Consider the following 27,717-nt stretch of genomic DNA (forward strand, 5'->3'; position numbering starts at 1 on the left):
CTCGCCCGTAGTCAGCTGGGATAGGCTCCAGCTCCCCCGTGACCCTGACGGATAAGCGGTATAGAAAATGGATGGATGGATGGATGTTTGACAAAGAAAACTCCAATACATTTGGAAATTTAATCACAAAAGTTGTTCATTCATTTTCATTCATTTGTGTGTGAATAAATCGATATTAGAGCATTCCATAACATACATATTAGCAACTTACAAGTGTTGTAAGTTGGGGGTGGTGGGGGTGGTGTGCCTCCCCACCTGTTTCTGTGTTCCCTGTGTGTTGCAGTCAAAGAAAAATCTTTAGTGTGGACAATAAAGTGTCAGCCTATCCTAAAAGGCTGTAGGAACCATTTTACACAGGAAGTAGTTTCCTACACGGACCTATTTCACTGAAGGCACACAGGTGTCATCATACGATGTTTGCTGTTAGCGTCATTTACGCAAACTCTAGTAAAGAACTGAACCAGTAATTTAACTTCTTCCACCGCCGCTTATCTGAGCGGCTGTTTGCTTTTCAAAGGATAAGTCCAGCTGCGTGTGAGCTGTCTCAAACGCCGCGCTATCGTTTGAAGCTCTGTGCTAATCGTTAGCTAAGTGCTAACAACAGTAACATTGACGGCAACCAACTTGCATGCGTCCACCGTTGCTGTCATTTCAAGAGGCAACGGATCAACCGAGATCACTGACAGGTACTTTTACACTATTGGTGGAGTCAGCATGACATTTTTTATCGTTTTGAGAACCCCATTTTGTGGATTGGAGGTGTTTTGCAGTGTGATTGGACCATATGTCAGTGCACCGCTAAGTATCAGATGAGTGTCAGCGCTGTATGGATCATCTGCGTATTTTAGCGTAATATAATTTTTTTTTGCGTAATCTGATGTGAGTCTACGCCGATCGTCTGTTCAGTGCTGTACAGACAGCACAGCAGACTGTTAAGTTACGCAAGTGTCACTTTGTCAGGAATGTTAAAGTATGTTATTGTGAACGCATGCTGTGTTTTTGTATGTTGTATTTGATATTTTTATATTTTTCTTAAGTGTGCAATTTTAATTTTCTGCTGCTATTTATAAGTGTGCTTTTAAGACGAAAATCTGAACAAAATGCTTCGTTATGCTTGCATAATGACAATAAAGACTCTTCTTAAAATTTGCCCACACACAAATAAATCATTCAATTATTTATAATACGGTCCGTTTTTGTTTTTTATTTTTTTCCTTTTTAACTTAGTAAAAATGAAGGGAGAACAGTCAAGATTGCGCATACCTTAATTAAAAGATTTTAGATAGCTAATATTTAATATTAAATGAGGAATTTGATAATATTAAATATATATAGATTTATATGTCAGTTATAAGTAATTATGTTAGTTTAAATTGCTGCCGCACCTATAGATGGATGCACATCATGACACAAAATTTTGTTAGCATATAGTAACTATGACATACATAGCAGCAAATTTTCTTTGCAGGTTTTGCAGAATATAATTTTCCCCAAATTTGAGGTTTCTCAACAATGTTTCTCCAAAAAATATTTGGAGTATACTTCTCCTTTCTTTTCAGATCCACAGTTTTTACTCCCTTGTTCAACATAATCTTCTTATTAAAGTGCACAGATATTTCAGTTTTGCCTTCTTCAGTGTGCACAAGTCCTTACCGTAAGGCCACTAAGAGCTTCAAGAGTCTCAACTAAACAAAAGATACACACATGGCTGAGGGATCGAATGATTTTGTTTTCCAGGGTCGATACCAACTACCGATAATTAGTAATCAAGGAGACTGACTAAACCGATATTTGGAACCAATATACATTTGCAGAAAAATGAAAATATGTCAAAACTGAGAATATCTAGCGAAGTAACAGAGTACAATTTACTCAAGTACTGTACTGTTGAGGGACATGAATTTCACTTGAGTATTTCAATTTTTTGCTACTTTATACTTCCAATCCACTATATTTTGGATGTACATACTCCACTTTGTACACCACTAAATTTATAAACAATACAAAAATGGATATTGAAAATTGGCAAAATGCTGAATATTGAACCGATAATCAGTCTATTCCTAACAAATTCACTATGCAGATTATACAGTCTTATGTCTCTATGTAACAGCTAGCCGCATGCAAGCTTCTGTAAGTATAGAATCTATTTGTAAAAACATATTAATCTGGGTTGCGGTAGGTTTTTAGCTTATGTGAATGTAACAGTGTTAATCGATCTGTTTGGCTCTCTCTTAGGCAATCCCAGCAGACATCATGGAGCTCCAGGCAGTGTTGATGGCGGCTGGTGGGGGTTCTCGTATGACTGATCTGACATACAACACCCCCAAAGCAATGCTGCCAGTCGGCAACAAGCCCCTTATGTGGTACCCGCTGAACTTGCTCGAGAGGGTGGGGTTTGAGGGTGAGAGCTCGATATTTTTTTATTTGAAGTACCTCTATCATTAGAACGACTTCTAACAACTTCATAATTGCAACAGTACAATGAAAACAAAAATAAAATACAATAAACATTATGCTGCCTAATTAGTACGCTTCTCAGGACTGTACAGACTGTGCTTGACTGACACACCCTGTTCATTGTCCTTTTAATTTTGTTCTGACTTTTTAGTACAGAGCATCATTCATCCCGCCCACCTTCTAAGGTCTAATCACTGAGAGGAAATGGAAATACTTTAAAAAAAATGAGGTCTTTCAATTTTAGTCTTACTGCTGGTCATTATCAGGAGACGTTCGAAGAATTTTGTGTTTAATCCTACTCATAATTAAAACAGATAAAAGTGACATGCAGATTAATTTGAGAATGCGGTGTTCTGTTAGCCTAGTCTGACACTGTAACATATTCCTTCACGTTACTTGGATGTGATGGCAGTGGCTGCATGTGAGCTGTTAGCCGTCCATACACACTGTGTGTCAGTGGCAGTGGTGGAAAGTGTTACAAGATTGCACTGGCATTCGTCGGTTTCCACATAAAATGTAAAGAAGTGAAAATTCATTCAGAAGAACTGTGGATTTTCACAGACGTTGACTATTTTGTGGTCATGGATAAATTGCTGAATTTAGTGTTGAAGGTAGCTCATTTCCTCAGCTGCCTGAGCAAGTTTGAAAGAGAAGCAATTGTTTGCCTGCTGCTGATATTATAGTGACAGAGGGTTGCATAAAAAATGTGGTCCACATTATTTCAAACTGTTACATTTTAATAACTAATAACCACGCTATATATTCAGCGTCAGTGGTAGTGATGCTGTTGATGCCTTTCGCTGCATAAAATGTATTGAGTTACACTGGGTTTTTTTTTTTTTTTTTTTTACTTTCACCAGCCTGTCATTACATCAGCAGCCGTGGTCAGGTGTGCATTTCCTGTCTAGGTTTACAGTCCTGCAACTTGCACTAAGTCCAGAAACTTTGAGCTCATAAAGGGATTTGTTGCACTATGCTGTTCTTGCTAGTAAACAGGGCTGTTTGTTATAAACGCCTGTAGGTCCTCACTAGCCTAAATAAAACTAGGTTTCTATACATAATCATCCTGTGTGGCCAGACGTTTACTGTGTGCAGCCAGCTAGCCAAAGCCCTGTAATTTGGTTTTACTAGGCTGACACAGCGAGAGTGAACAAATGCCCGGTAGATATCATAACAAGGCCTGGATGCAAACCGGCCCTGTAGTGTACAAGATTCATAAAGTGGTCTAGTGATGTTATGAGTTTGTAAAAAGCGGAGAAGTGGTCTTAGCCTGATTTATTGTAATCAAATGGACCTCTTTTGTTTTTGCTTGTCTTTGGTATTTTCTTGAAAATGTTATTAGATCTTTGCAAGCAAGAATAGATATTTAGTGTCACCTAATAGGTCCTGATCTCTAGTATCTCCTATTCATGAAAGGATCAGAGAAAGACGATCACTTTTGGAATTCTTGTATTCCGTGAAAATCAAGAATCTTTTTAAGAAGTGCCTTAACTGTCACAAAGATTTGATTTTGTATTAGGAACAAAATCTACTCTACACAAGGCTTTAGTGGCCAACATGATGTGCTTTATTGCTTTCTGAAAATTTTTCTGGATTTCAATCAGAAAACTTTAGTAGAAATGATATGTAGCTTTTGGCAAGGAAGGGATCATATCAAATAAATTGCAAAGAAAGCAAATCATGAATCACTGAGGCTATGAGTTTTTTTGCAGCTCTCTAATATTTGTTTTCTGTGAACTGGGTTGTCAGAAGTGATAGTGATCACCACCAAAGAGGTCCAGAAGATGATGAGCACAGATCCTAAAATGAAGTTGGACGTGAAGATGAAGCTGGATGTGGTTTGTATCCAGGAAGATGGAGACATGGGCACCGCCGATGCTCTCAGACACATCCAGGCAAAGATCAAGGTGTGTATTTTTGCGAGATTTTGTTCACTTTAACTATTAACTACTTTAATAAAATGAGCTAAGAAAGTGAGTAAACTTGGAGTGTAACCTTAAATATGTCATTGGGTGTTGAAGTTTTATATTTGAAGGCGAATGGAGAAATCGAGATTGATTTCCTATTTTCATGTGAGCAAGACAATGTAGTTGAGTCGTTTACAAGGCTGCAAAAATTGAATATTGCGTTATTATGTGGTGGAAGAGCAAAGTCCAACAACACACTTTCCGGTACCAGTGGCCAGGGTTTCGTAATGAGAAAGACTGTTTTCTTGTGTAACGTCAGCCTCTTAGAAAATATTGTTGCAGTTGGAGGTAGAGTAGAAAAATGACAGAGATTGAGGGGGAGATTTAGGTGGGCGGTGTGTGTATGTGTGTGTACTGCCAGGTGACCAGTGATCCGTGGCTTCCCCTCCCCCGAATGCTGAAGTGCTCAAGCGCCCCATTTCAGCTTTTGAGGAGACACACAAACATGCACAGGCGCACAAATTTACACACACTGACATGGCATCCGTGACCCCCAACCCCCATTTCCAGACCCCCTCTGTATCCTGCCTGCTGATCCCTCCATCCCTCCCTTCATCCGATTCTCTCTAAACAGATGAGGTCATGGTTAAGACTCAAACTCCCTGTGCTGCCAGTTTACCCAGTGCACCATTCATTCTCATCCTGGTAGTCATGCACATCTGTGTAACATTTGTGTTTGGGGTTGCTGGGGTATATGTTGTCCCTCTGTACATGCCATGGTTGTGACTGACCTCCTGTTACCACGATGTTTGAATGAAGGTTTGTGTAGTTTAGAACTGTTGATGTATTTCTAAAGCAATTGCTCTTGCTTGTTGTTTGACAGTCAATGATTGTATAGAGTTGGCTTAGAGAGATGTTGGGCCTCATTTATAAAACAGTCTTAACATTCATTTTGAAGGGGGGTTGATTTACTTAAGAATCACATCTTTTCTCTGGAGAATCATAGAGAAGGAAAACTGAATTCAACTTCTCCAGTGTTCAGTTAAGCCAAGCTTTTGGATTCTTTTTCTGTTCTATAATCTCCTAGGGAATGAACTTGACATGACTCATTCTGTGTGCAAGCTTTAAGGGGGTGTTTTCAGACTCTTACTGACGACTAAAGCAGTAAGGATTTACTATACTGCAGTATGAGACAATGTTTTTGTTTTTTTTTTTAATTTGAAAACAAAACTAACTTAGGCAGATGAGATATCTTTTATAATCAAGAGTCCATTTTTAAATTGTATTAAGATCCCAAATATAAAGAATAAATCACAAAATTTCTAAGGATTCGTGCTCCAGTTTTTGTAATATGCTTCCAGATACCTCCACTTTTTAGAGCGTACCACATCAAACAAACTTTCTGAAGAAATGTCCTGCCACTGGAGCTCATTACATTCTTCACATCAAAATCAGTCGGCTTTGCTTTTGAAAAAAAGATTTATCAGGGATTTAAGTTGCCGAATTTGTTATAACAAGTGAGTGTAATGTTTTTTCCTCTGGCATTTGAATGGGTCTTTACGGATTTCTTATTATTCTCTTTTAATAGATGCTTAGTGTTAGCACAGACACACACAGACACACACACTTAAACAGGACTAGCTCCAGCATGCTCCCATTGAGAATAGTAGAGTTCCTAATCCTTTGAGCAGCCAACTAGATTAGAGGCATTGAGTTACACACACTCACCCACTGGAGGGTGATGAGTGAAGAAATGTAACCATGGCCTGCCAAATCCCAGCACAGAAATCACTCAAACTGTCAAACCGATGCATGAGTACAGTATAGACACACACTCTCGCTCATCTCTTCACACAAACACCCTCCCATGAGGGGATTTGGTGTAACCTATCAAACAAAATGCTTACAGGAATCATTGTACACTCTGTGTGAGCAGAGCAGGTCATTCCTCTTGATTACTGAAAAGAGAGATTACAGGCAGCATATTTTATTTTGTTTGCTCTTCATTCAGTGAAGTCACACAAAAGTGATGGGATATGCCTGATTATTTCACGAGTCTTTCACAAGAAGCCAGACTAGTGAAAGGAGTACTTAACATGCACTTTTTGCTTTGTATGCTTAAGCCTTCTTTGACATTTTTTATTATCATTTGGGCTTAATCACCTGGCGGAATGAGCGTATACAAGCTGAAAAGAACCATATATACATTGGAGTTGCTGATTCAAAGGTTCGCCTTCATTCTGCATGTGTTAGTCAGCTTGTAAGACTCAAGACAAAAGGTGAAGAGAGAGTGAGGAGTCAGAGATGGAGCTGAGGCTTTTTATTTGACAGAAACACAGCAAACATACTTAGATTAGGCTTGTTTTTTTTCTTTCCACCTTTTAACCATCTTGTGCTCCACCTTTACCCCTGTTCACCTTTTTTCTCCTGCTTGTGGCACCCAGTACTTTAAGCTTCAATATATAGGCACAGTTCATTTTGAAAGTGGCCTTCATTACTTCTGGTTCAGTGTGACATGATTTTTTTTTTTTTTTTGCCTTGTGAACAAATTAGTCAAAGCTTCTGTATTCGTTAAACCTTTACATACTTGACTGTCCTTTCATACGTCCTGAACTTGGCTGGACAAAAGAAAGCTATTTGAAAACATCGCTTTGGGCTGTAGCAAAATGTGATGAGCGTTTTTCACACTTTTTTTGGCATTTATTTGCACTGTGTGGCATTTATTTACACTGTGTGGCAAATTAATCAGTAAAGAAAATAATCACCAGGTGCATCCCAATTTCTGAGTATTGTTAAAGTGGGACAAAATTGTGTAAGCAGTAGTTTCAGATTGGTGTCAGCCACCACAGAGACGTGTGTGTGTGTGTGTGTGTGTGTGTGTGTGTTAGCGCATCAGTGTGTGTGGTCCTGACCTGTCCAGAGATCCTGGCTGTTGAAAGGCCAAAGTGTCTGGGCCTCTCCAGCTGACTCCACTCTGCTATCGCCTGTGTGTGGCGTTTTTTTTTTTTTTTTTTCTTTCCTTCTATTTGTGTGCAAACGTATGAGTGCATACTTGTGTGCTCTGTTTCCAAGCATGTGCACGAACCTTCCTGTCTGTGATAGCTGGAGAAGAGAGTTGAAAGGTCTCTGAGTCTCAGTGTCAGCAGATCTCCTGCAGACACCTACACCTTTTCTGCGGCTGCTTCCTGTCGCCAGGTCCACACCAGGTTATGCTGAGAGTTACCTATAGGTCAATTACACGACCCTTGACCCCACTGATACCAGCCCTCTCTCCATACACACACACACACACACATGCTGATGCATTCACAGAACTCCACTCAACTCGTCAACATTTGACCACAGTGCTCATTACTTCAAAAATCAAGTCAATTCTTTAGTCTTTCCGAATTTTCATTTTCTCCAGTATTTTATTGATGACAGGCAGAAGTTGACTCTGGTAGTGCCTCCCCTCCCCTCCTTCCTCTTCTCATGCCGTCCTGCATCCTTCCATCCATCTTTGATTTTTTATACCTTCAATGTGTCTTTCTTTTTCTTTCTACCTTTATGACAGTGCTTGCCATTTTTCATTCATCAGTTTTTCTTTCCTTATTTAGTACACCCCCCCCCCCCTTCTTTACCCCACTCAGTCCGTTCTTCCCCTCCTCTGTCATGGACAGAGTAAAGATGTCTCCGTCTTTACGGCGGCTGGTGCTAATGGTGGGATTAGTTCTCATGCTGACAGCCTTCATCACTGGACAGACAGATGGATACCGCACACAGACACACAAATGTGGGCACACCCACATGTAAACACACATACACACATGCAGACATGTAGCATCAGTGGGGGCCAGTTAAAATGACTGATGTAGGGGCTGTGCTCTCTATTGTTGGCGGTGGAGTAAGCGATATGTCTGTGGAATTCACAAGCTGTGTATTGAGATACAGTTTTAAACATGTGCTGGTTTACATGTTACATAACTGAAAATAGTGTGAGTTTTAGTTTATGGTGGAAATAATCTCTTGAGAATGAAATCCCAAATCCTTTTTGAATAAATGATGGAGGGTTTCTGTTAAACAAGAGTGTAATTTGTCATTTCAGTTATGGAAATCAAGAATCAAAATCTTTGTTTTCTTTGAGTCATTGTGATGTTAGAGCCGTGCTGTTTTTGGATCAGTTCATAGGGAGGTGCTCAAAGTCAGCCAGCCTAGCATGTTGTTCAGGGTAAAAGAGGAAGGTAGGATGTTATTTATGTGACATCGTGTCGGTTTCTGCCAGATGAAATGAATTGAAATGAAAAATGAGCATGGCCTGGATACAAACATATTTGGATATTTGCAAGGTTGGAGGTGGCTTTGATTTACGTTACCCACTTATTTTTTCAGAGATATGATTGCTCACACAGGCTGAAAATATACAAACACAACAGATATGTCATCTGTCAAGCTCTTAATGGTCCTTGAAACAATGAATGGAAAATTAAAAAAACTAGTGCACAAGAGGTGAACAAGATTTCAGATACGCTTGGCAGACACAGGTTTGCTGTTTCCCCCTACGTGTTGTTGCAACAGAAACGTTTTGCATTTTTTGCCAGAACGTTTAAACAGCAATAGCTGATATTGTAAGACAGCACATCTGCACCAGTGTGGACATCGGGAAGTTAAACTGGTATAAAAGGCTCACTTGAGGAGCCATCATATGAATTTGTTGCACATTTTATTGAAATTGTAATGTAAAAACAACAATGTAATATAATGTTATCAAGCAATATTAATTAATGCACAAGTGCAAATAATTAGTTTTAGGTCTTACCCCCTCAGTTTTTCCACAAATGGAACTACTTTACTTTACACTATACTTTGACTGAACTACACTTTAATATACACACAGAAATTCCATTCCATTCCAAAGGCGATTGTACCTGTATTGTTTTACTTTGAACTGCTATCTTCTGACTAGCTGAATATGTAAGCCTTACAAGGCACTACAGACATAACAAACAAGAGCAATAATGTAATGACAGTGATGGAATGCATAGATGCATACATGTCTAACATATATAGATGTTAATGTAGCTAATGGGTGATAAGAAAACTCTTGTTTATAATTAAACAGTCTGTCTAACCACAGAGTTCAACCAGCTGAGGAGAAACGGGCACAAACAATGAAACAAAGCTGGATTTATTACTTACTGTCATCAGAGTTTAAGTCACTTCAACACAGACCCTACAAGTTTTTGTGTGGGTTTGGCTTATATACAAGCAATGCTAAACTTGGAAGAGCTCACTGTTGACCAAGTTATTCCTTCATTTTCTCTCTTTCTCTCTCTGCACCCCCACCGCCACCCCATGTGTGTGTCTAAACTGTATGTCTGTTTCAAAATCCTGCTTAGTGAGCCAGTTTCTGTTGTGAATACTGTAAATAGTGCAGTCCGAGCTCGCATGTCTTCAGGTGTTTATGTGGAGCATTGTCGCCACATTAATTTATGTATAGTCTACGTGCATGCCAAGATGACTGCCGTGAGTGAGCAAACCTCATTTTGTAAACTTGCCCTTCAAACTGTTTTTCATGCCTTATGTCTGTGTGTGTGTGTGTGTGTGCACATGTGTGGTGACATTGGAAATGTCTTCAGAATCACAGCAGGTGGGAAGATTTTGTTCCATAATAGAGAACAAGTCCGAAAACACTTTTTTTTGGAAGCCTGACATCTTTTTATTTGGTGAAGCAGTCATAGTCTGGCAGGGCAGATGCAGTAATTTGTGGTCATTTTGTCTCAATTTACTCTTCTTCTCTCTTTCCAAATTTGTTTTCAGACTGACATCCTGGTGGTGAGTTGTGACTTGATAACGGACGTGGCACTTCACGAGGTGGTTGATCTGTTCAGAGCCCACAATGCAACACTGGCCATGTTGATGAGCAAAGCCCATGAATTCACAGAGACAGTCCCAGGCCAGAAGGGCAAGAAAAAGACAGGTAACAGGAACAACTAATCACAGGAGACGTGACTGTACTCTTATGTGATTGGTCATAAGTTTTCTTACATTCATTTTTAATTAATTCATTTCAGCAGTGCTGCTTGTGCTTGTTACAGTGTTTGCAGTTGTCTGGTCCCCAAATATTAAAATCACCTTCCTTTTTTTGTCAGCTGAGCAGAGAGACTTTGTGGGAGTGGATCAGTCGGGGAAAAGGCTGCTGTTCATGGCCAATGAGGCCGATCTGGAGGACGGGCTATCAATTAGAAAGTCTATCCTGAGGAAGTAAGTAATTTCAAAAGGGTGAGTTCATCCAAATTAAAAAAAAAAAAAAACAGATTTTATTCCTTTACCTTTAGTGGTACCATTTAGATGGGGTTGGTTTAATTTGTCCAGGTTTTGCAGAATTCGTCTCTAAAATATCCAGCCACCCCACTTTTTGTTAGTGGTGCTCACAGCTTTTAAAAAATGAATTAAAAAAAAAACAAGCAAACAAACCTTGTCCTGAGGCCTTAGTTCTTTTTTGGTATATTCATGACCAACTATATTTATATTTTTGTAATTAGCAGAACTGGCCCTTTAACAATGAGTGCAACATGCAGACAAATTCTGCCGCAGTCTGGCTGATTTATAGACTCATTTTTTTGTACTGGTGGCTGCTGGCAGTTTTGCCAGAGCAAAGTACATCTGTGATGTTTAATTAACGTTAATTAGATAAGTTGCTAAACCTGTGCAGCATGTCGTCTGTAGAAGATGCTGATCTCAAGGCCAGTGGAGATCAGAGTTTGGGCTTTGAGTGATGATTAATGTGTTCTGCGCATGTGTAGCTTCTAGTTAGGAGATCGAATGTTTTGGTTAGTCTGTGTGCTTTAGGCTGAACGTTCTGTGGCGGGCGTCCTCTAGTCCTCCAGGTAGGTTTTTGTTTCTGAGTCCTAAAATGCATGTATGTGTGAGAGCGGGTGTTTTGGGAGCTCGTAAATACTTCATGGAGCCAAAGCCACTGTAAATTCTGGCCAATCGGTGGGGGGGGGGGGGGGGGGGGGGCAGCTGCTTGTATGCTTCCCTGCATGGGGAAATCACACACACACATTTACACAGTCTTTTTCACACAGACAGAAATTCTTATATGAACACACACAGAGACATGTAACACGACCTCGACCTGGACATTGATGGAGAGAAAACACTCACGCGTTGTTGCAGTGTTGTGGAAACATGAGCCCACAGCTAAGCCCTAATAGCTTACAGTGAAAGACTTCTAATGTTTAAACCGCCTCTGATTATTTATACACACACACACCACACGTCACACGACGGGCCAGTACAGATTGAAAAATTCTCTCCGCATACAGTATACGTTAGTGCCATCCTGTCAATAGTCACTACAAGTGTCTTCCTTTGTAATTTGTATGTCTGCCTCATGAAACATTTGAACTGAGCAGTTTGATCCAAACTTGGATGTTTGCACAGTCTCCGAAGATGTTTTTGCCTCAAGTTTGAAAGTACTTTTTCTTAACCTGTGTACTTTTTAAATTTTCTGCTGACACGCATTCACAGCATCTGATTGCCTGACTCTTTTATTTTGCTTCAGTTAAAACTTTTTCTCTTGTCTCTGGAGTTATTTTCCCCTCTTTACTTCAGTCTTTTAGCTATGTGTCCCTTATTCTGGACACCCCTTCAAACAATCATTTGCCCACTCTTTCATCTTTCCATCTGTCCACCCATGTACTTTTTTCCACTCCCTCTCTGCAGTTTTCACATGGCTGAGGTGTTAGCTCAAAATATTCTGCACACGTGAGATTGTTTGACCTGGAAATCGCTTAAACACTGTGAAAGGACTCCAGCAGAGCTTCCCCTCGTACATTACAGCTGCACCTGTCACATTCTCTTGGCCTGGAGGAGTGGTTGACTGAGCATTGATTAGGCTGAATCGGAATTGTTCAGATCATAAAATCAAAAACCATTAAAGCTCCTATTTTCTGGTAATGTCATTAAAACAGTATAAAATCATACATTTGCCTTTACAAACATGGTAATCATGTCTACTTTTGTTCAAATCTTTATAAAACTGGCCCGTCCTTTCGGCGAAGCATATTGTAACGACAGTAAACAGAGGTTTGTTTGCATCAGAGATAAATTGGTCATTATTATCTTTTATTAATATGCTTTATTTAATTTGCTCATATCCGTTCTTTTTTGTCTGCTTTTGTTTTAGCAAACTCTTTATGTTTTTTTTTTGGGTTTTTTTCTCTCTGAATGATTTGGTAGGCTGGAAAGATAAACTCAAAATGCTGGTATACATGTTAGTGTGATTTTCATATTCCATATTCTGCAGCCTGTCATATCTGCTGCTTCAAAACATAAACTGTAGGCCTGAAACGATAAGTCAATCAGTAGATTATTCAGTGGGACCTTGAGCTCTGGAGAACGTGGTGATATGGTTATACATATATATATATATATATATATATATATATATATATATATATATATATATATATATATATATATGTGTGTGTGTGTGTATATGCTGCATTTTCTTTGCTTTTTTTGACACAGTTTCCTCACATTTTATATATTAAACAGAAATATATGGTGTGTTGTATCTATGACAACAGATAAATGCACAAGTTCTGTCAGCTGTCTAAAAGTAGCCTTAGTACACCAGCAGAGTCGTGCATATTTTAGGCCTATGACACAGGTTCAAATATGTGTGTCAATTAAGAAATTGACAAAGCATCTATTACACTTGAAACACACATATTTTATTTTGGAGGCAATGGTTGGATGCCTTGAATAACTCGTAAGCCCTTCAGCCCCGTTGGCTCTGTAGTGGAAACCTGACTAATGAGGGTATTAACAGTCAATCTCCTGCGTCTGAGTCATCGTCCGCTGTGAGGTTTTAGTTGTAACTAAATAAGACATTATGCCGTGCGTGTTTGTGTGTGTTTGAGAGCGAGAGAGAGATGTGACTACTCTCTCCCACTGAGGACTTTAGTGGTACTTTAGTAGTCAGTCATTAATCCAAGGGTTGAGTCATCCTTGCCTGCAGAGGCACTAAATTCCTGCTCCCCCTGACACTGAACCCTACAGCACTCACAGCAACCAGAAATCACATGATGCTGCTGTCAGGAAAAAGCAAGAGGTTTACCCTTGTTTGGGAAATGCAAAATGTTTTTTGTAGCTGCAGTCTGTAAAAAGTGTAGAGTAATTACACTAAGTCGTATGTGGCCAGTAGTGTTTTCAATCATCATGACTAGTAATGTTCAAAAAATGAGAAAAAAAAAAAATGTTTTTGATTCAAAATAGGCCACCTCACTGCCTTCCTGTAATCCCATGTGTGGCACATGTATTTGTAAAAAATGTATTTGTGTGTGTGTGTGTGACACTATTTTCGCTGTTGGTTTGCATTTTCTTCACTTTTCTGAATTGAAAACTCACATTAAAGGATTGATTTATCTTAATGTAGGATTTGTTGTGGAGTTTAAAGCATGCCTCTGCTAACATCACTTACAGTAACAAAGTAATATTGGGCTTATTAAGCTTCTTGGACTTGATTGGGATGTTTGTTGATTAAAAAGGGGAGTTGCGTCAGGATTTGTGTCCTTCAGCTCAGTAGGCGAATGTTAGCTTAATCACGTCATGCTCTCTTCTCGCATTGATTAATCAGTGCAACATATTGATGTGTTGGGGAAAAAAGAAAGCCATCTGGATTTTTATATGTTGAGAAAAATTGAGACAAACAGCCCGGCCAGTCACAATCAAGTGCTGATGGTTGTCAGCACCAGATTGAACTCAGTTTGATCATTTTCAGTTGGACACTTTCTTACTCAACAGAGTCTGCCTCAAACTGAAGTTCGTCTCAGATCTTTTTTATCTTCTGACCCGCTGACTTTACCAGTGGCTGTGGTCAGAATGCATGTAGTGGGCAGAACTGGCACCTCACTCGACTGTAAAATGTGTTTTACTAAGAATAAAAAGCCAGAGGTCCTGCACTTCCCTTTATAGTTGATCTTCACCATGCAGACTTTCTAGGGCACCTGTTGCTCCTCTTGCTCGCTCTCCCTCCCTCTCTTTCTCTCTCCTGCCCTCCTGCAGGTGCCAAACAGTGATGTCACATGCTGCTTGTTCCCATAAATTCCTCTTTAAGCCCACGATGTGCACACACACACACACACACACACACCTGGGAGACATTGTATGAATAAATACATTTGACAAACACCCGCAGAGCGTGTCTGTGTTTGCACGCACATGTGTTTTTATGCTTTTGAATAAAATACCTTAACACAGACGGACACACACACGGTTTGATTTATGGTTTTCAGCATCTGGTTGTAAAATATGTGTGACCAAGCAATCCCCCTGATTCACTCTAGTCAGGCTGCAAGCCTGGTGAAGAGAAGGAAAGAGAGAGAGAATCGAATGAAGATAGGAGGAGAAAGCTGTGTTTGATGAAAAGGAGAGGAAGGAAGTGAGCAAAAGAAATGCAGAGAAAGAAAAGTTCAAAAAAATGTATCATTAGTCGGTTTTCATTCAGTAGAGTGCAATTTTCAGTATCCTGTCCTGGATCATTCAGATATTGTATTTGACTTGTATTTACTCATCACATTTGTTTATTGTGTAAATTTGAGCTTTGTTGTGTACAATCCTGTTGTTTATGTAACCATGTTTTATATAGACCAGTACCACTGGCCTCTTCTGGCCCCACTACTAATGCTGCTGGTGTTCATGTCCAGCCACTTTAGTTAATCAGTGCTGGTTCCTCAGGTGAAAACCAACAGTCAGTTGTTAGGAGACCAACAGCAGAGGAACCACTTTGCTCGGTGTTTCTGTAACAACCGTACGTACATCCAGTCTGGCTGACCAATTAAAGGAAACCCCTTTAAAAAAGTGAAACCTAACAAGTGCAGATGCTTCCATTCAGGGCACGATGGGTCACAAATGAATTAATCATATGCCATAAACTCTTCAGATATCAGTCCTTTTAAACACCGGAGAGATTTTGAACCAGCACTTTATAATGTGTTCTCCACCATCGTCAGAACACTAAATGAGGGACTGTCTTTTTGAGTTATTCAGATGTCTACTGTAGAGTTTCAAAGGCTTTTACAGTCAAGACCAGAGAGCAGTGAGGCTGTTCTACAGAGCTCGTGTTTGTCCACCTCACTAAGACATCTGCATTTTATGTTTTTGTTCAGCAAGCACAACTTTTACTCAGATGTTACCATGCTAAAATATTTGCCACAACTGTAGTGTTACATGAATTCATGGTGACAGCCACAATACTGGCAGAAGGGAGAATTGTATTATTTTATTTATTTATTTTAGTTTTGGCTACCACCCATGACTGTCTCAGATTTTTTTTCCATCTATTGGTTCCTATTGATTTTAGTTTAAAATTATAAATCAACTTGCTCCGATTTGAACATAACTGCGAACAGTGAACATTGCGTCTGCTTTTAATTTTGTCAGGGTTACGTTACTGTTGTTTGGTAATGAGACACAGGCTTTTCAAATCAATCTGCTTTTACAACTTTTAAAGTCTAAATCACTGCCGCATGCTATCGAAAATGGTTGGCAGTAATGGAAGGTAAATGTGATTTGTAGTAAATGGGCTAAAACATGTAAAAGAAGTTGTATGGTCCTTTTAGGAACAGTGCATCCTGTAGTTTTTATTATGTAATGATTGAAAATGCAGAGGAAGAGGAGGATGGGTAGTGAGAGAGGATGAAGGGCTGATGGTGGATTTGTTTATTGAAACCCGGAGGATAAAATGGGTTTCTTTGGCTCACGCTTCATAAATGTCACATGTTCAAACTCAGGCCACCATGTGTCTGCATGTGAGTAAATGAGTGAATGCGTGTGTGTGTGTGTGTGTGTGTGTACCCCCCCAGTCAACATAAACCTGTCTCATGGCAGCAGCTCAGTGGGGCAAAGTGTACGGTAGCTGACAGAGGACAATAGACAGATGTCACTATTCACTGACTTTTAAGCCTATGGCCATGTCTGGTTTCCATCAAGGGTTCCTGTCCTATGTGCAAAGCAGAGTGAAATTAAAAGGGTCTTGAGTAAATGAGAAGCAAACATATAACATAAAAACAGCAGGAGATTCAAAAAATCAAAGCAAATTGTCCTCCAAGTAGCAGCCTGTTTGTCATGAAAGTGTTGCATGTATGCAGTGTGGTGGGACAGGCTCCCCAAATCCATATTGTGATGGAAATTCTGATGTACTCGTTCAGGTTTGTGTGTAAAATGTTCAAGGCAACTCCCTTTTTTTTTTGGTGCTGTATGAGCTTTTTGCAAAGCAAGCTAACCTGGTGATTATTTAGAAAGTCGATTCTGTTGTAATTTTCCTCTCTCGCCTCTTTGTCTTTTCCCTGCAGGCATCCCAGGATGCACATCAAAACAGGCCTCGTGGATGCTCACCTCTACTGCCTGAAAAAAGCAGTGGTGGACTTTCTCGCAGACAACAAGTGAGTTTATTATTTATTTTGTCATTTGAATAGTCAGCGATAGTAAGCAACCTTTTTATAGCAAATTTAACACAAAATTTTTCAAAGGTAATGTGAAAGTGACCTCTTTGTGTTTGCGGTGTGAGCAGTACGGGTAGTGAGTGCATGCAAACTCTTGGACATGAGCCCACACTGCAAACTGACATACACATTGGCCGCTTAATCTCTCGCAAGTGTTAAATGTGGTTACATGGTGTGTAAGGCTTTGAAAGGTCCTGTTAGCAGGGTATTCTAGCGAGGTGTTAATTTGTTTTACTATGTGGCACTGAGGCAGGCTGTTAGGCCTTTAGCCTCTGAAGTGAAGCAGTGTCACAGGGAGCCTGCCACAGCCTCCCGGGCAATGGATGCATAGTAAGACAATCAAAGAAGACAAAAAAAAACTCCAAGTATCTAAATGATATGAGCTCATATTGAAATGATTAGCACTTAACATTCGTGTTAAGTGGTTACATAGTTTGATACACTCATAACATTTTAACTGAAAGAATGACTAAACTATTGTAAAAGAGAATTTATTAGTTATTCCTCCTTGTGTGCATAATATGCAAAAATGTTCTTTTCATTTTTCATTTTTCTTTTCATTCATGAAGTTTTTCCAACAGATTTAGGTACAAAATTCAAATACTATAATTCATTACGTGAATGAATAAATCACCACAAGCAGATTCTTACCTTCAGTGAATTTAACTTAAGAATATAAGTTGTTTTGACCAGAATGTCCTCATAGTAATAAAAAAAAATCAATGTTGAAGCTTTCTTAGTAAATGATTCAAAAAGCTGAGAAATTATAAGTCAAAAAGTAAAGATGGTAATGTGAATAAGCTAAAGAAGGAAAATAAGAGACCACTGATAAGTTTAGACATTTCTTCAACTCTGCTGATTGTTTTAGTTTGAGGCGAGGGACACACTTAAATGTAGTAATTTGCCATCGAGATGTGAGATGTAAATCTTGTGTCATTACATCACTAACACACCCTCTCCTCTGCCACCACCATATATCATCTCTGTTGCTGGATGCCTCATTTCTTTCTTCAGCTCTTTTCTTGGACTTTCTTTTCACAGCTCGTCTCTCTCCCTCTCTTCCTTTCCCCTCCATGCTCTTTCTCTGCCTCATGCTTAAGGAGAGACATGGACAGAGTAACTGTTGTTTTTCTCCTGTCATTCAGATGGAAATTCTAATCTCCCTTTAAAAGAAAGTAAGAGAGGGCAAGTGAAAGGGGTGGTGAGGAGGAGGAGGTGGTGGTGGGGTGGGGGGGGTGGAGGGTGCAGGTTGACAACTGAGCATAGCACAGAGCAAAGAGAAGGAGGAAGAAATTAAGATGGGGAAGTTACCTCCTGGTTTTATACAGAGAGAGTCTTGAAGGCAAGGTTTTTATTAGTTCCTTTTTGCTTTTACTATCTACTCAATTACAATAATGATACATTAACATCATTTGACTTCCTATTTTCAGTTAGTTAGAAACTAAAAATTCTTCATGATTACACTGCTGGCAAGGTAACACAGATATGCTCTTTCTTGTGTTGTGGCCTGGATAAATGCTCAGCTCTAACTGACTTACTGACTTACCTATGTTTCACCACCTAATGTATGTTGGAGGATGCAGACAGGAGTTTTCACAAACTAATTTTCTCACTTTTTAATTTAGTATTTCCCGCAGAGTTTGTTTTTTTCACCAAGTGATTAGGAAGCGTACCATTATCCAAACAGCACATTAAACCTCTCTACTCATGTGTGTTACTGATGGCATTGGAGGATGCTTAGAAAAAAAAAACACCTTTCCTTTTCTTGTAGGTCCATCTCATCAATCCGTGGTGAATTAGTGCCGCATCTGGTGCGGAAGCAGTTTTCCAAGACAACCAGCAGTCAGAAAATCAAAGACGATGGAGAGGATCAGAACCAGAAAAAGGGCAGCAGCTCTACAAACCACGGTCAGTGTTTGCACTGACACATAACAACCTCGCATATCAAAGTCAGAGGAGTCAATAGAAGACAACGTTTAACGGCCGCGTCACTGTAACTTATTAAAAACAGCTCATGATCTTATTCATAAGCCATCAGTTTGGAGAGTATCTGGGATTAGTTTTTGTTGTAAATCAACACTGACATACACCTCATAAGAAGCTGACAAAGGACAAATCTGCCTCTGCCAAGTGGTGCAAAATTCTCCAAAACAGTGTGCGCGTATCATCATTTCAATTCCTAAATCTCTTTTTATCGTCCAGAGCTCCTCATCTCATCTCGAGACGAGCGTCTTCTCCAGCTGGCCCAGGAGCGCTCCTGCTGGAACGACCACCGAGGTGACATGAACGAGGCTTACCATGGAGGGAAGCTCCGCTGCTACGTCCACATTATGGACGAGGGCCTTTGCTACCGCGTCAACACGTTAGCTGCTTACATAGAAGCAAACCGACTGGTGAGGCTGACATATCATGTTCTCGTGTACATGTGTGTATGGCTTAACTTTCATTACATAAAGTATCGCTGTAGAACTGCAAAGATGATTTGACTAATGTGCAACTCTTTTTATAATCAGTTAATTGTTTCAAGCAAAAATACCAAAAGTTCTCTGCTTCCAGCCTCTTAAACTCTGCGGGTGTTTATCAAATGTATTTATTCATACAACGTCTCCCAGGTGTGTGTGTGTGTGTGTGCACATCGTGGGCTTAAAGAGGAATTTATGGGAACAAGCAGCATGTGACATCACTGTTTGTCTTGCTTTTTGTCATACACTATATAGACAATAGTATCCAGACATGCCTCTTTATCAGGCTGTTTTTCAGGAATTGTACTCGATTCCTTACTTCCATTGAAGGAAAATCTTAATGCCTCAGCATACCGAGATACCAAAACATTTTTGACAAAGCTGTGCTTCCAACTTTGTGGCAACATTTTTTTCTGTTCCATCATGACTGTGCCCATGTACACAAAGCAAGATCCATAAAGACATGGTTGTGTGAGTTTGGTATGGAAGAACTTGAATGGCCCACACAGAGCCCTGACCTCAACCCCATCAAACACCTTTGGGGTTATGAGCCAGGCCTTTTCGTCCAGTGTCTGACCTCACTATTGCTCTAATTCCCAGAGAAACACTCCAAAGTCTTGTGGAAAACTGTTATAGCTGCAAAGCTGTCTGTGTGTGTGTGTAATGTAATGTCATTAAAATCCCTTTTGATGTCATGTTCAGGTTTCCCAATACTTTTGTCTATGTAGTGTATGTGACAGTTAACTGATTTTCTTGAGGTTTTGGACTGGCTGGACCTATTTGGTAAAAACAGTATTATATTGTGCATATTCCACTTCTGTTTACTGCAGAAGTACTTGTTTATTTGAATGGTTTTGACTTGGCCCATTTCATCCAGAGGGTTTTTTATTATTATTATTCAGCATGTATTTAATCACCTATTCTATTCTGTTTTTCCTTCTGCTTCTCCCTGTCTTTTGTCTTGTCCCTACCAGGCCCCAAAGCTGTTTGAGGAGCCAGCAGTCCACCCATCTGCTGTTATTTCTGAGAGATGTCAGGTGAGAATATCATTAGTGAGTCGATAAGTCAGTTTCATTTCTCTTCTCTTACATTTCCCTCTTAATTAGCAGTTTAACTAATTGTCATTTTTCTCACCTCACTGTCTATTATCTCTCTGAGTATAATTTGCAGTCTGTCATCACTGGAAAAGCCTGTATGTGTATTTACGTCTGAGTAATGTTCCTGTTTTTGTGTGTGTTCACACTGCCATCAGATGGGATCAGACAGTATCATCGGAGCACTGTGCCAGGTAGCAGATAAGACTTCAATTAAGAGGTCCACCATCGGTAACGCCACCACTGTCAAAGAGAAGGTCAAAGTCACCAACTCCATCATCATGCATGGAGTTACCATCGAGGAAGGGTGAGCATACAAACATATTTGTGCGATACACACATGCATGCACTCGTTGATGACGTGGTTTTGTGTGTCTCTGCAAACACATTGATTTACCCTGGGAAAAAAAAAACCTTTTCACCTTCGAGGCATGTTTGTGAATCAAAGTTTTAATGCTCCCATCAGCTATTGTCTGGTGTTCAGATAGTACATGCATACAGAGTGAGACAAACCAGTGGAATTTAATGAACAATGATTTCAAAATGAAATCTCATGTTGCCAGGAAAGACTGATTAACTGAACACTGTTTAATTTCTCCATATAAAAGTAAATAGTTCTTCATTCATTGCACATCTTAGGATTGAATTTTCTAGATGCTGGTGTGTGCAAATGTGTGTGTTTGTGTGTGTGTGTGTGTGTGTGTGTTCATTGATGGTTTTTTGTTGTCTGTGTCCTGTGGGGTCAAACAGGGAGTGCTGAGTTAACAATGCATCCATTGGTGTGTAACCAGCCAGAGCTCAGTTCCAAACAAACAAAAAGCTGCTGAACTGAAACACACAACATTCATATATTTCATTTAGCCGCTAATTTACTCGCATAGCAAGTTTCCCACTGGTTATGGAGTTTGAGGAACACCGTGGGGGCTCAAGAGATGTAGTCCAGACAACAAAAGTCTCAAACAGAGTCCTTGTACATAATTTTTGTTTTCTGATGGTCGCTAGAAATGATTTCCAGTAGAGACTACCAACGGACAAGCTTAATGCTTAGAAATCAGCAGCACAAAACAAACAATTGCTGAAATTTCAACTTCATTTCAGGAAAAGAGGAAAAGCAGAAGTACCATGCAGGACATGACAGACAGCCACATTGTGATTTCCTTTGGGGAGCACTGAAAACCCCAGCCTGCTTCATGAATCAGCCACATTAGGTTTGTCAAATGTGGCTGGTAGATAAAGTGGTCAAAATTGACTGCTTTGTTGCAACAAGAGCAGATTTGTGCAGAGAGCACCAGTAGCTACTGTAGAATTAACATGTAGATTGATCTGCTCGGTCTCTTAGCCAGAAGCCCCGGTGGAAGAGACTCATCTTGGCCTCAAGTCTGGATTTTAATGCACTCGTTCACAGGCTCCTTTTCTTTTATCTCAGTTTCTTACTCCTCCCTCTCTTTTCTCTCCATCATGGCCTCAATGCCATCTCTCTCCTCTCTGTCTCTCTCTCCCTCTCTTTTTCTGTCTCTCTCTGTCTCTTAAGCCTTTCAGGGACCCCAGCCAGCCAGCATAGGGACCCTCATCATGCACATGTAGGTGCACGCACAAAGGCAATGAAAGAACGAGAGAAGGGAAGAAAGAAGCGAGGGGAAAGCAAGCTAGCATGCAAGAAAGAAATTGCAATTCTGTCTTTTCTCTCTTTTTTTTTTTGAGGACATAAGAAGGAAGGAGAAAGAAGGAAAGAAAGAGCCAGTGTGAGGGGATTAGCAGACCCCGGCCATGTCACAGAAACCCCTTGCATTTCTGGTTTCTTTGTTTGGAGCTGACCAGAACTTGTTGACAAAGCGCTGCATGTTTGGGAAAGGGGATAGTAGGGGTCAGCGTTACGGGGGGAGGGGGGGGTGGCACAGGAGGTGGGGGGTTGACGTGTGTGTGTGTGTGTATGTGTGTGTGTGTGTGTGTGTGTGAGAGAGAGAGAGAGAGAGAGAGAGCGATAGAGGATGGGGGGTCACGGCAAGGAGGAGCCCTGGTGTTAGTAATTAGTGGTGTTTCAGCTCTGAAGCTTCTTTGGTGGTCTCTCTCTCTCTCAGCCTCTCTCTCTAATGTTACAAAACTCTGAATCTTGTAATCTCCCATCACCAACTACCACCGCCACCTCCTAGGTAGTCACTTACACACACAAACACACACACACACACACATACACACTCTGCTTTCTCCCTCTCTACAGCCCCTAACCACCTGAATAGAATGGGCCAATACAAACCTGTCTGTGTGTGAGGTGCAGAGGGCCAAGTGTGTGTGCGTCACTGCCCGGGCAAGGCCAACATGTGTTCTCCACTGGGCTCCCCAAGCTACTGAAGCACACATACACACACACACACACTTACACATACACACCGTCTGCAGTTAGCCGACACAGGACACACTGTCTGTGTGAGACTGTCTGTGTCTCCCCTCCAAGAATTTTATGGTGAATGAGTTTGGCTGAATGCAAGTGTGCACGGTGGGTTGGCACCACCAGCTCAGGTGGGACTGTAGCATAAGGCCAACAATTTCCTAACACACACACATACACACACAACACACGTGCAACACAGCGTGGGCTGCTGTTGTTCTTTAATATGTATGCTAATGTCATGCGTATAGTTCAGTTGATTGGTTATGTTTGAGACTTCGGAGCAGGTGAGAGGGGATCACTGATACGGAAACAGGCTGAATGTTCCTACTGTCAGTTTGACCTCCAGTGTTGCACTCACTCCACAACTGTGCAAGTGGAGAAGCTGAACAGCCAACAGTGGAAGGCTGTGGCTTCACTGGGCAGCTCCCAGTATGAATGTTCTGAACTGTGTGTACGTGTGTGTACATAAGGCACAAGGAAGAAAACAGAACGTGAACCATAAACATGTCGAAATCTCCAGCGGGCCCAAAGAGCAAACAGCAGAGTCGGAAAATCATGTTTTAACACTACCAGACCGATCCCAGCAAAATACGAATCTTTAATTACTTTGAGTTTGTGAAGTATCAGTTGGTAGCAGAAATGAGCCTCTGGTTCACCTCTTTTCAGGTCTGTATGTAGTAACTCAAAGTTTAGGGATGTTACTGAATGTCTGTGAATATTTCATTATGAGTCTGTTCTTTTTTTTCTTTGCACCATTAAGTTGAATCAGCACTTCTCAGGAACAGTTAACATAAAAACTGAACATTAAACCTCAAGCTGTGATTCATTATAGGTCTATTGTACTGGACTGCATTATTTATTTAACCAAGTTTACACAGTAAACTGGCACTGGAGTTCATGTCAGTATAATATATGTATACATATATGTGTATGTTCCAAGCTTTTTGGCTTGAGATGCCTTAAAATTAAGCAATATTTCCTTTTGATTGCACATCATTGGCTATGGTGTGATTGTGGATAAGAGATATTAGTGTCTCTTGTCCAGATGGGGTGAAAGTGTTAACTTTTCTACAGGGAAGGAATTGTGCCTGTAAACGTATTTTATTCCGTCTTTCTGTTCCCTTTCATTATTTTGTGACCCCATGGATGCAACATCTCTCAGGTAAGAAACCACTGCTGTAGAAAATATGAGCAGAATGTGTAATTTGTGTGTGTGGTTTCCAGGTGTAACATCCAGGGCAGCGTGATCTGCAGTAATGCCGTCATTGGCCGTGGAGCAGACCTCAAATACTGTCTGGTGGGGAATGGACAACGGATCGAACCAGAGGGTGAGTTCCACCAGCGTATAAACATAAACACCAATAATAGCCTCAAAATGTTTGATTCGTACTCTTCCTTCATTTTATTGATTGTGTCGGGTTCAGTAAATTCAGCATGTGATGCATGTCCCAATGACCGCTCTCAATTCAATGCAATTCATTCATATAGCGCCAAATCACAACAAAAGTTGTGACAGCGGTGAGGAAAAACTGCCTTTTAGAAGGCAGAAACCTCAGAACAGACCTGGGCTCCAGGTGGACGGCCCTCTGCCTTTATCGGGTTGTGAGGAAGAGAGAGAGGGAGAGGGGAGCACACAAATAGGGATGCATAGCAACAGCAATAATAGTAGAGCATTAAATATTAAAAACAATAATAATATTCGTCTCAGTAGTTCTGCTGAATGTGCATTTTATTTCAGTGTACCAAAACAAACAGTAGTTGACTGCTTTGCATCCCAATTTAAATCAAATAGGTAATGAAAGGACAGGATACACTAAACAAAGGTTGGACAAAATAATAGAAACACTTCACGTCATTACACCGTTCAGTACAACAACTTTGCCAACAACTGTTGTCTGTTAAAGACTGTAATATCCGTGTTATGTTGCTGCTGTTATTTTGTCCACTTCTCTTGGGCTGACGCAGATAAGGTGCGGTATCTGTTTGTAAGTGCAAAGCACTGAAGCCAACAGGGAAAGTTTCTTAATTCTGAATCTGTGAGATGGAGAGATTTGTCAGATTTTTTTTATTTCCTTAATCCTCTTGTCCCTAAAGCTTGGTGTGTGTGTGTGTGTGTGTGTGTGTGTGTGTGTGTGTGTGTGTGTGTGTCACATTGATGGAGAGGTTAGAGAGCAGGGCCAGAACAGGACCACCCGGAATTCAACAGCAGCAGCCTCCAGTCACATCCAACACACACACTCCCTCACACACACACGCACATATAGAGAAAGAAAGAGCGAGTTTGGCTACCAGACTGAGCAGCCTAATTGAGTGAACAACAGGGTGCTTTAAGTAACAACAGTGTGAATTTGAGCTAAACTTTCCCCGAAAACATTTGAAACTGTTAAGACTTTTTGCAGCGTCCACCAAGCGATCGCTGAAACAAAACTGGTCTCATTTCAGTTTATTTTGTTTAGTTTTGTTTTTTAATTTTTTTTTTTTTTTAATTATTATTTTGGCAAAGGTTTCTCCCACTGGCCAGCAATCAGCTGCTTAAAATTAAGTTACCAAGTATTGGAAATCTGGTCTCCTTGTGTAATTGATTTGATTACATTGTGTTACCAAAGTTCAGTCACACAATTGCACAAAAGTTACAGCCTCCTTTTATCTTTGATAGACAGAAAATCTCTTCGTGTCACTGAGACGTAGACACACCATTGTTTTTGTTGTATTTTTACAGTTTTTGATAGTGTCTTTGTAGAATGCCTTGTTGTCCCATCAGTAGACTTTTTAAAGGGGACCTGCTGTAGGCTATGTAGTCAAGAGATGTCAAGTTAATTTAATTAGCCCAAAACTACAGTTTTATCCCTGGAGGGCTTTATAATGTGTACAGCATACAAGTCTCTTATTCTTATTCTCAATTTTAATACAGAGGAACTCAACAAAAACCTTGATAACTGACCAGGGGATATAACCAACGACTAGTTCACCATTCTAAAAACCGTCTGACCATAGGCTGCAAAAGACATTACACACCCACTCTACTGCTGAAGCTGTAAAGACCACCCTGCCAGTTAGCCTCACACACGCACACACACATCTGTCAAGTGTTGATATTTAAAAGATCCATACTTCTGCTCTGTGTGTTGCATATGCGTGCATTAAAGGAGTCAGCATACATGATGTATATTGGATTAGAATAAGCGCTTACAAAACCGTACAGTCGTGTTCATGAACTCATGCCTTGTTTTCTCTCCCTCCTTTGTTCATTCGCGTCAGAGTTGGATCTGTATATCGTCACCGGCCCAGCAGGAGAAATATTTAAATGTACAGTCTGTAACACTATATTAGTTACTGACAGATCAACAGGCCCAAAATTGAGTAATCTTTCCTCCCTTTCTCTCCAGTCACTCCCTCTCTCTCCTTCCCTCTCCTTTCCTCTCTTGCTGTCCCATGCTCCATTTGTCCTCCCCTCCACACAGCAGAGGATAAACTCATTTTGAGCAACAGATTCCTTCACACTAAAACCTGTCTGTGTGGATGGAATATAACTCTCTGCCACCGTTTGCTTTGGATCAGTACCTATTCTCGAAGATGGGGGGACGGCGTAGGGAGGAGTCCCAGCCGCTCTCGTCGTGCTGAACTAGCTTTGCATCGAGAGAGGATGCTGGCAGATCCAGTTTCGAGCATCATCTATATCTTTTCGTGAGGTTCAAGTAGAGGTCAGGGTGACTAAGTCTTACCACACTGAAGATTCTGGGCCTCATTTCAAAAAAAATGAAGGCACCGGATAGCGGGTATGCATGTTGTAGGCATTTTATTACAAACTGGACATACATTTATTTCCTGCCTGCCAGGCAGCCATTGTTTTCCATTCATTTAACCATGGTATCAAAACCAATATGCAAAAATTACTTAATGGGTATCTCATTAGAGTTAAGACTTTAAGTTAGGTTATCTCTGTTCTGTAATAAAGTTGTGAGCAAAACCTCTCCTTGATGATTTACTCAATTCCAGGCACTAATATATTTTCCAAGATAATTTTTGCAACTTCTGTGCTTGATTATTCTTTTTTGTTTTATTGTTCCTCTGCGCTTGTGTTAGACGTGTTTTCAGGTTGTCTGTACATCCCGTTCTCGTTACTGTGATATCTCAGGAATGCATTGTGGGAATTCCCTCAAATTTATAAATAAATGTCCACTCGGATTTGAGGATGAACTGATTAGAATTCGGTGGACAAAGGTTCAAGGTCATGTACTTTCTCGTGAAAATACCAGCGACCCTCTTAAATGCCTTTGTAGGCTTATCGCAACCATTCTTTGCCACCAGCGATGAAACCCGAGGCATTACGCAAAACATGGGTCCCACTCATGAAAACATTACTCTGAGGCAAGTTTATTTAAAGTAGTTAGACAAGACAGAATATATATATTGTTTAAATATGGCCGTGTGTAGTAGTCATAGATAAAACCTCCCGCAGACTAGGTTGTAGCTGTCTTGACAGCATCTCGCAACAGCTACAAAATTATCCTGCCTTCACCATGACACATTTTGTAGTTTATCCACTGTGTTTTGCTAGAGATTTATAAACATGAAGGGTCTTGCAGATTTTCTTAAATACATCGACAAACAGGAATCATCAAGAAACATCAAAATGTTAGACTTCAGTTTTCTGTGTGAATTTCTAAACTCCACTCTCTTCTTCAGCTGAGAGGACGAATGAAGTCATCGTTGGAACGGATCAGCTGATGGAGATCTAGTCGACATGGGGAAGTAGTTTCATCGCCTCATTAACCAATCAGAGACAGAAAACAACTAATTCACCTACTGACTGACCAGTCAGGCTGGCTGCTGCTTGACAGTTCTACACTCACTTCTTCTCATAAGCCGTTTTGTACATTGTGTCCAAATAAAGACAAGTGCTTCAACCCATGA

At 40.4% G+C, this 27,717-nt stretch overlaps 1 protein-coding gene across 1 annotated transcript; it reads left to right on the top strand.

The window, feature by feature from the left end:
• Positions 1–356: 356 nt before the first annotated feature.
• On the top strand, positions 357–27,717 carry eif2b3 (eukaryotic translation initiation factor 2B, subunit 3 gamma). Its single transcript, XM_046408870.1, has 12 exons — positions 357–686; positions 2,239–2,404; positions 4,210–4,367; positions 10,164–10,323; positions 10,496–10,607; positions 16,709–16,798; positions 18,630–18,766; positions 19,061–19,251; positions 20,295–20,357; positions 20,573–20,721; positions 24,028–24,131; positions 27,490–27,717. Exons 2-12 carry the CDS (start codon positions 2,257–2,259, stop codon positions 27,540–27,542), a joined length of 1,365 nt encoding a protein of 454 aa, XP_046264826.1. The 5' UTR covers positions 357–686; positions 2,239–2,256; the 3' UTR covers positions 27,543–27,717.

This window comes from Scatophagus argus, chromosome 13, assembly GCF_020382885.2.
Source record: "Scatophagus argus isolate fScaArg1 chromosome 13, fScaArg1.pri, whole genome shotgun sequence".
Lineage (NCBI taxonomy): Eukaryota > Metazoa > Chordata > Actinopteri > Scatophagidae > Scatophagus > Scatophagus argus.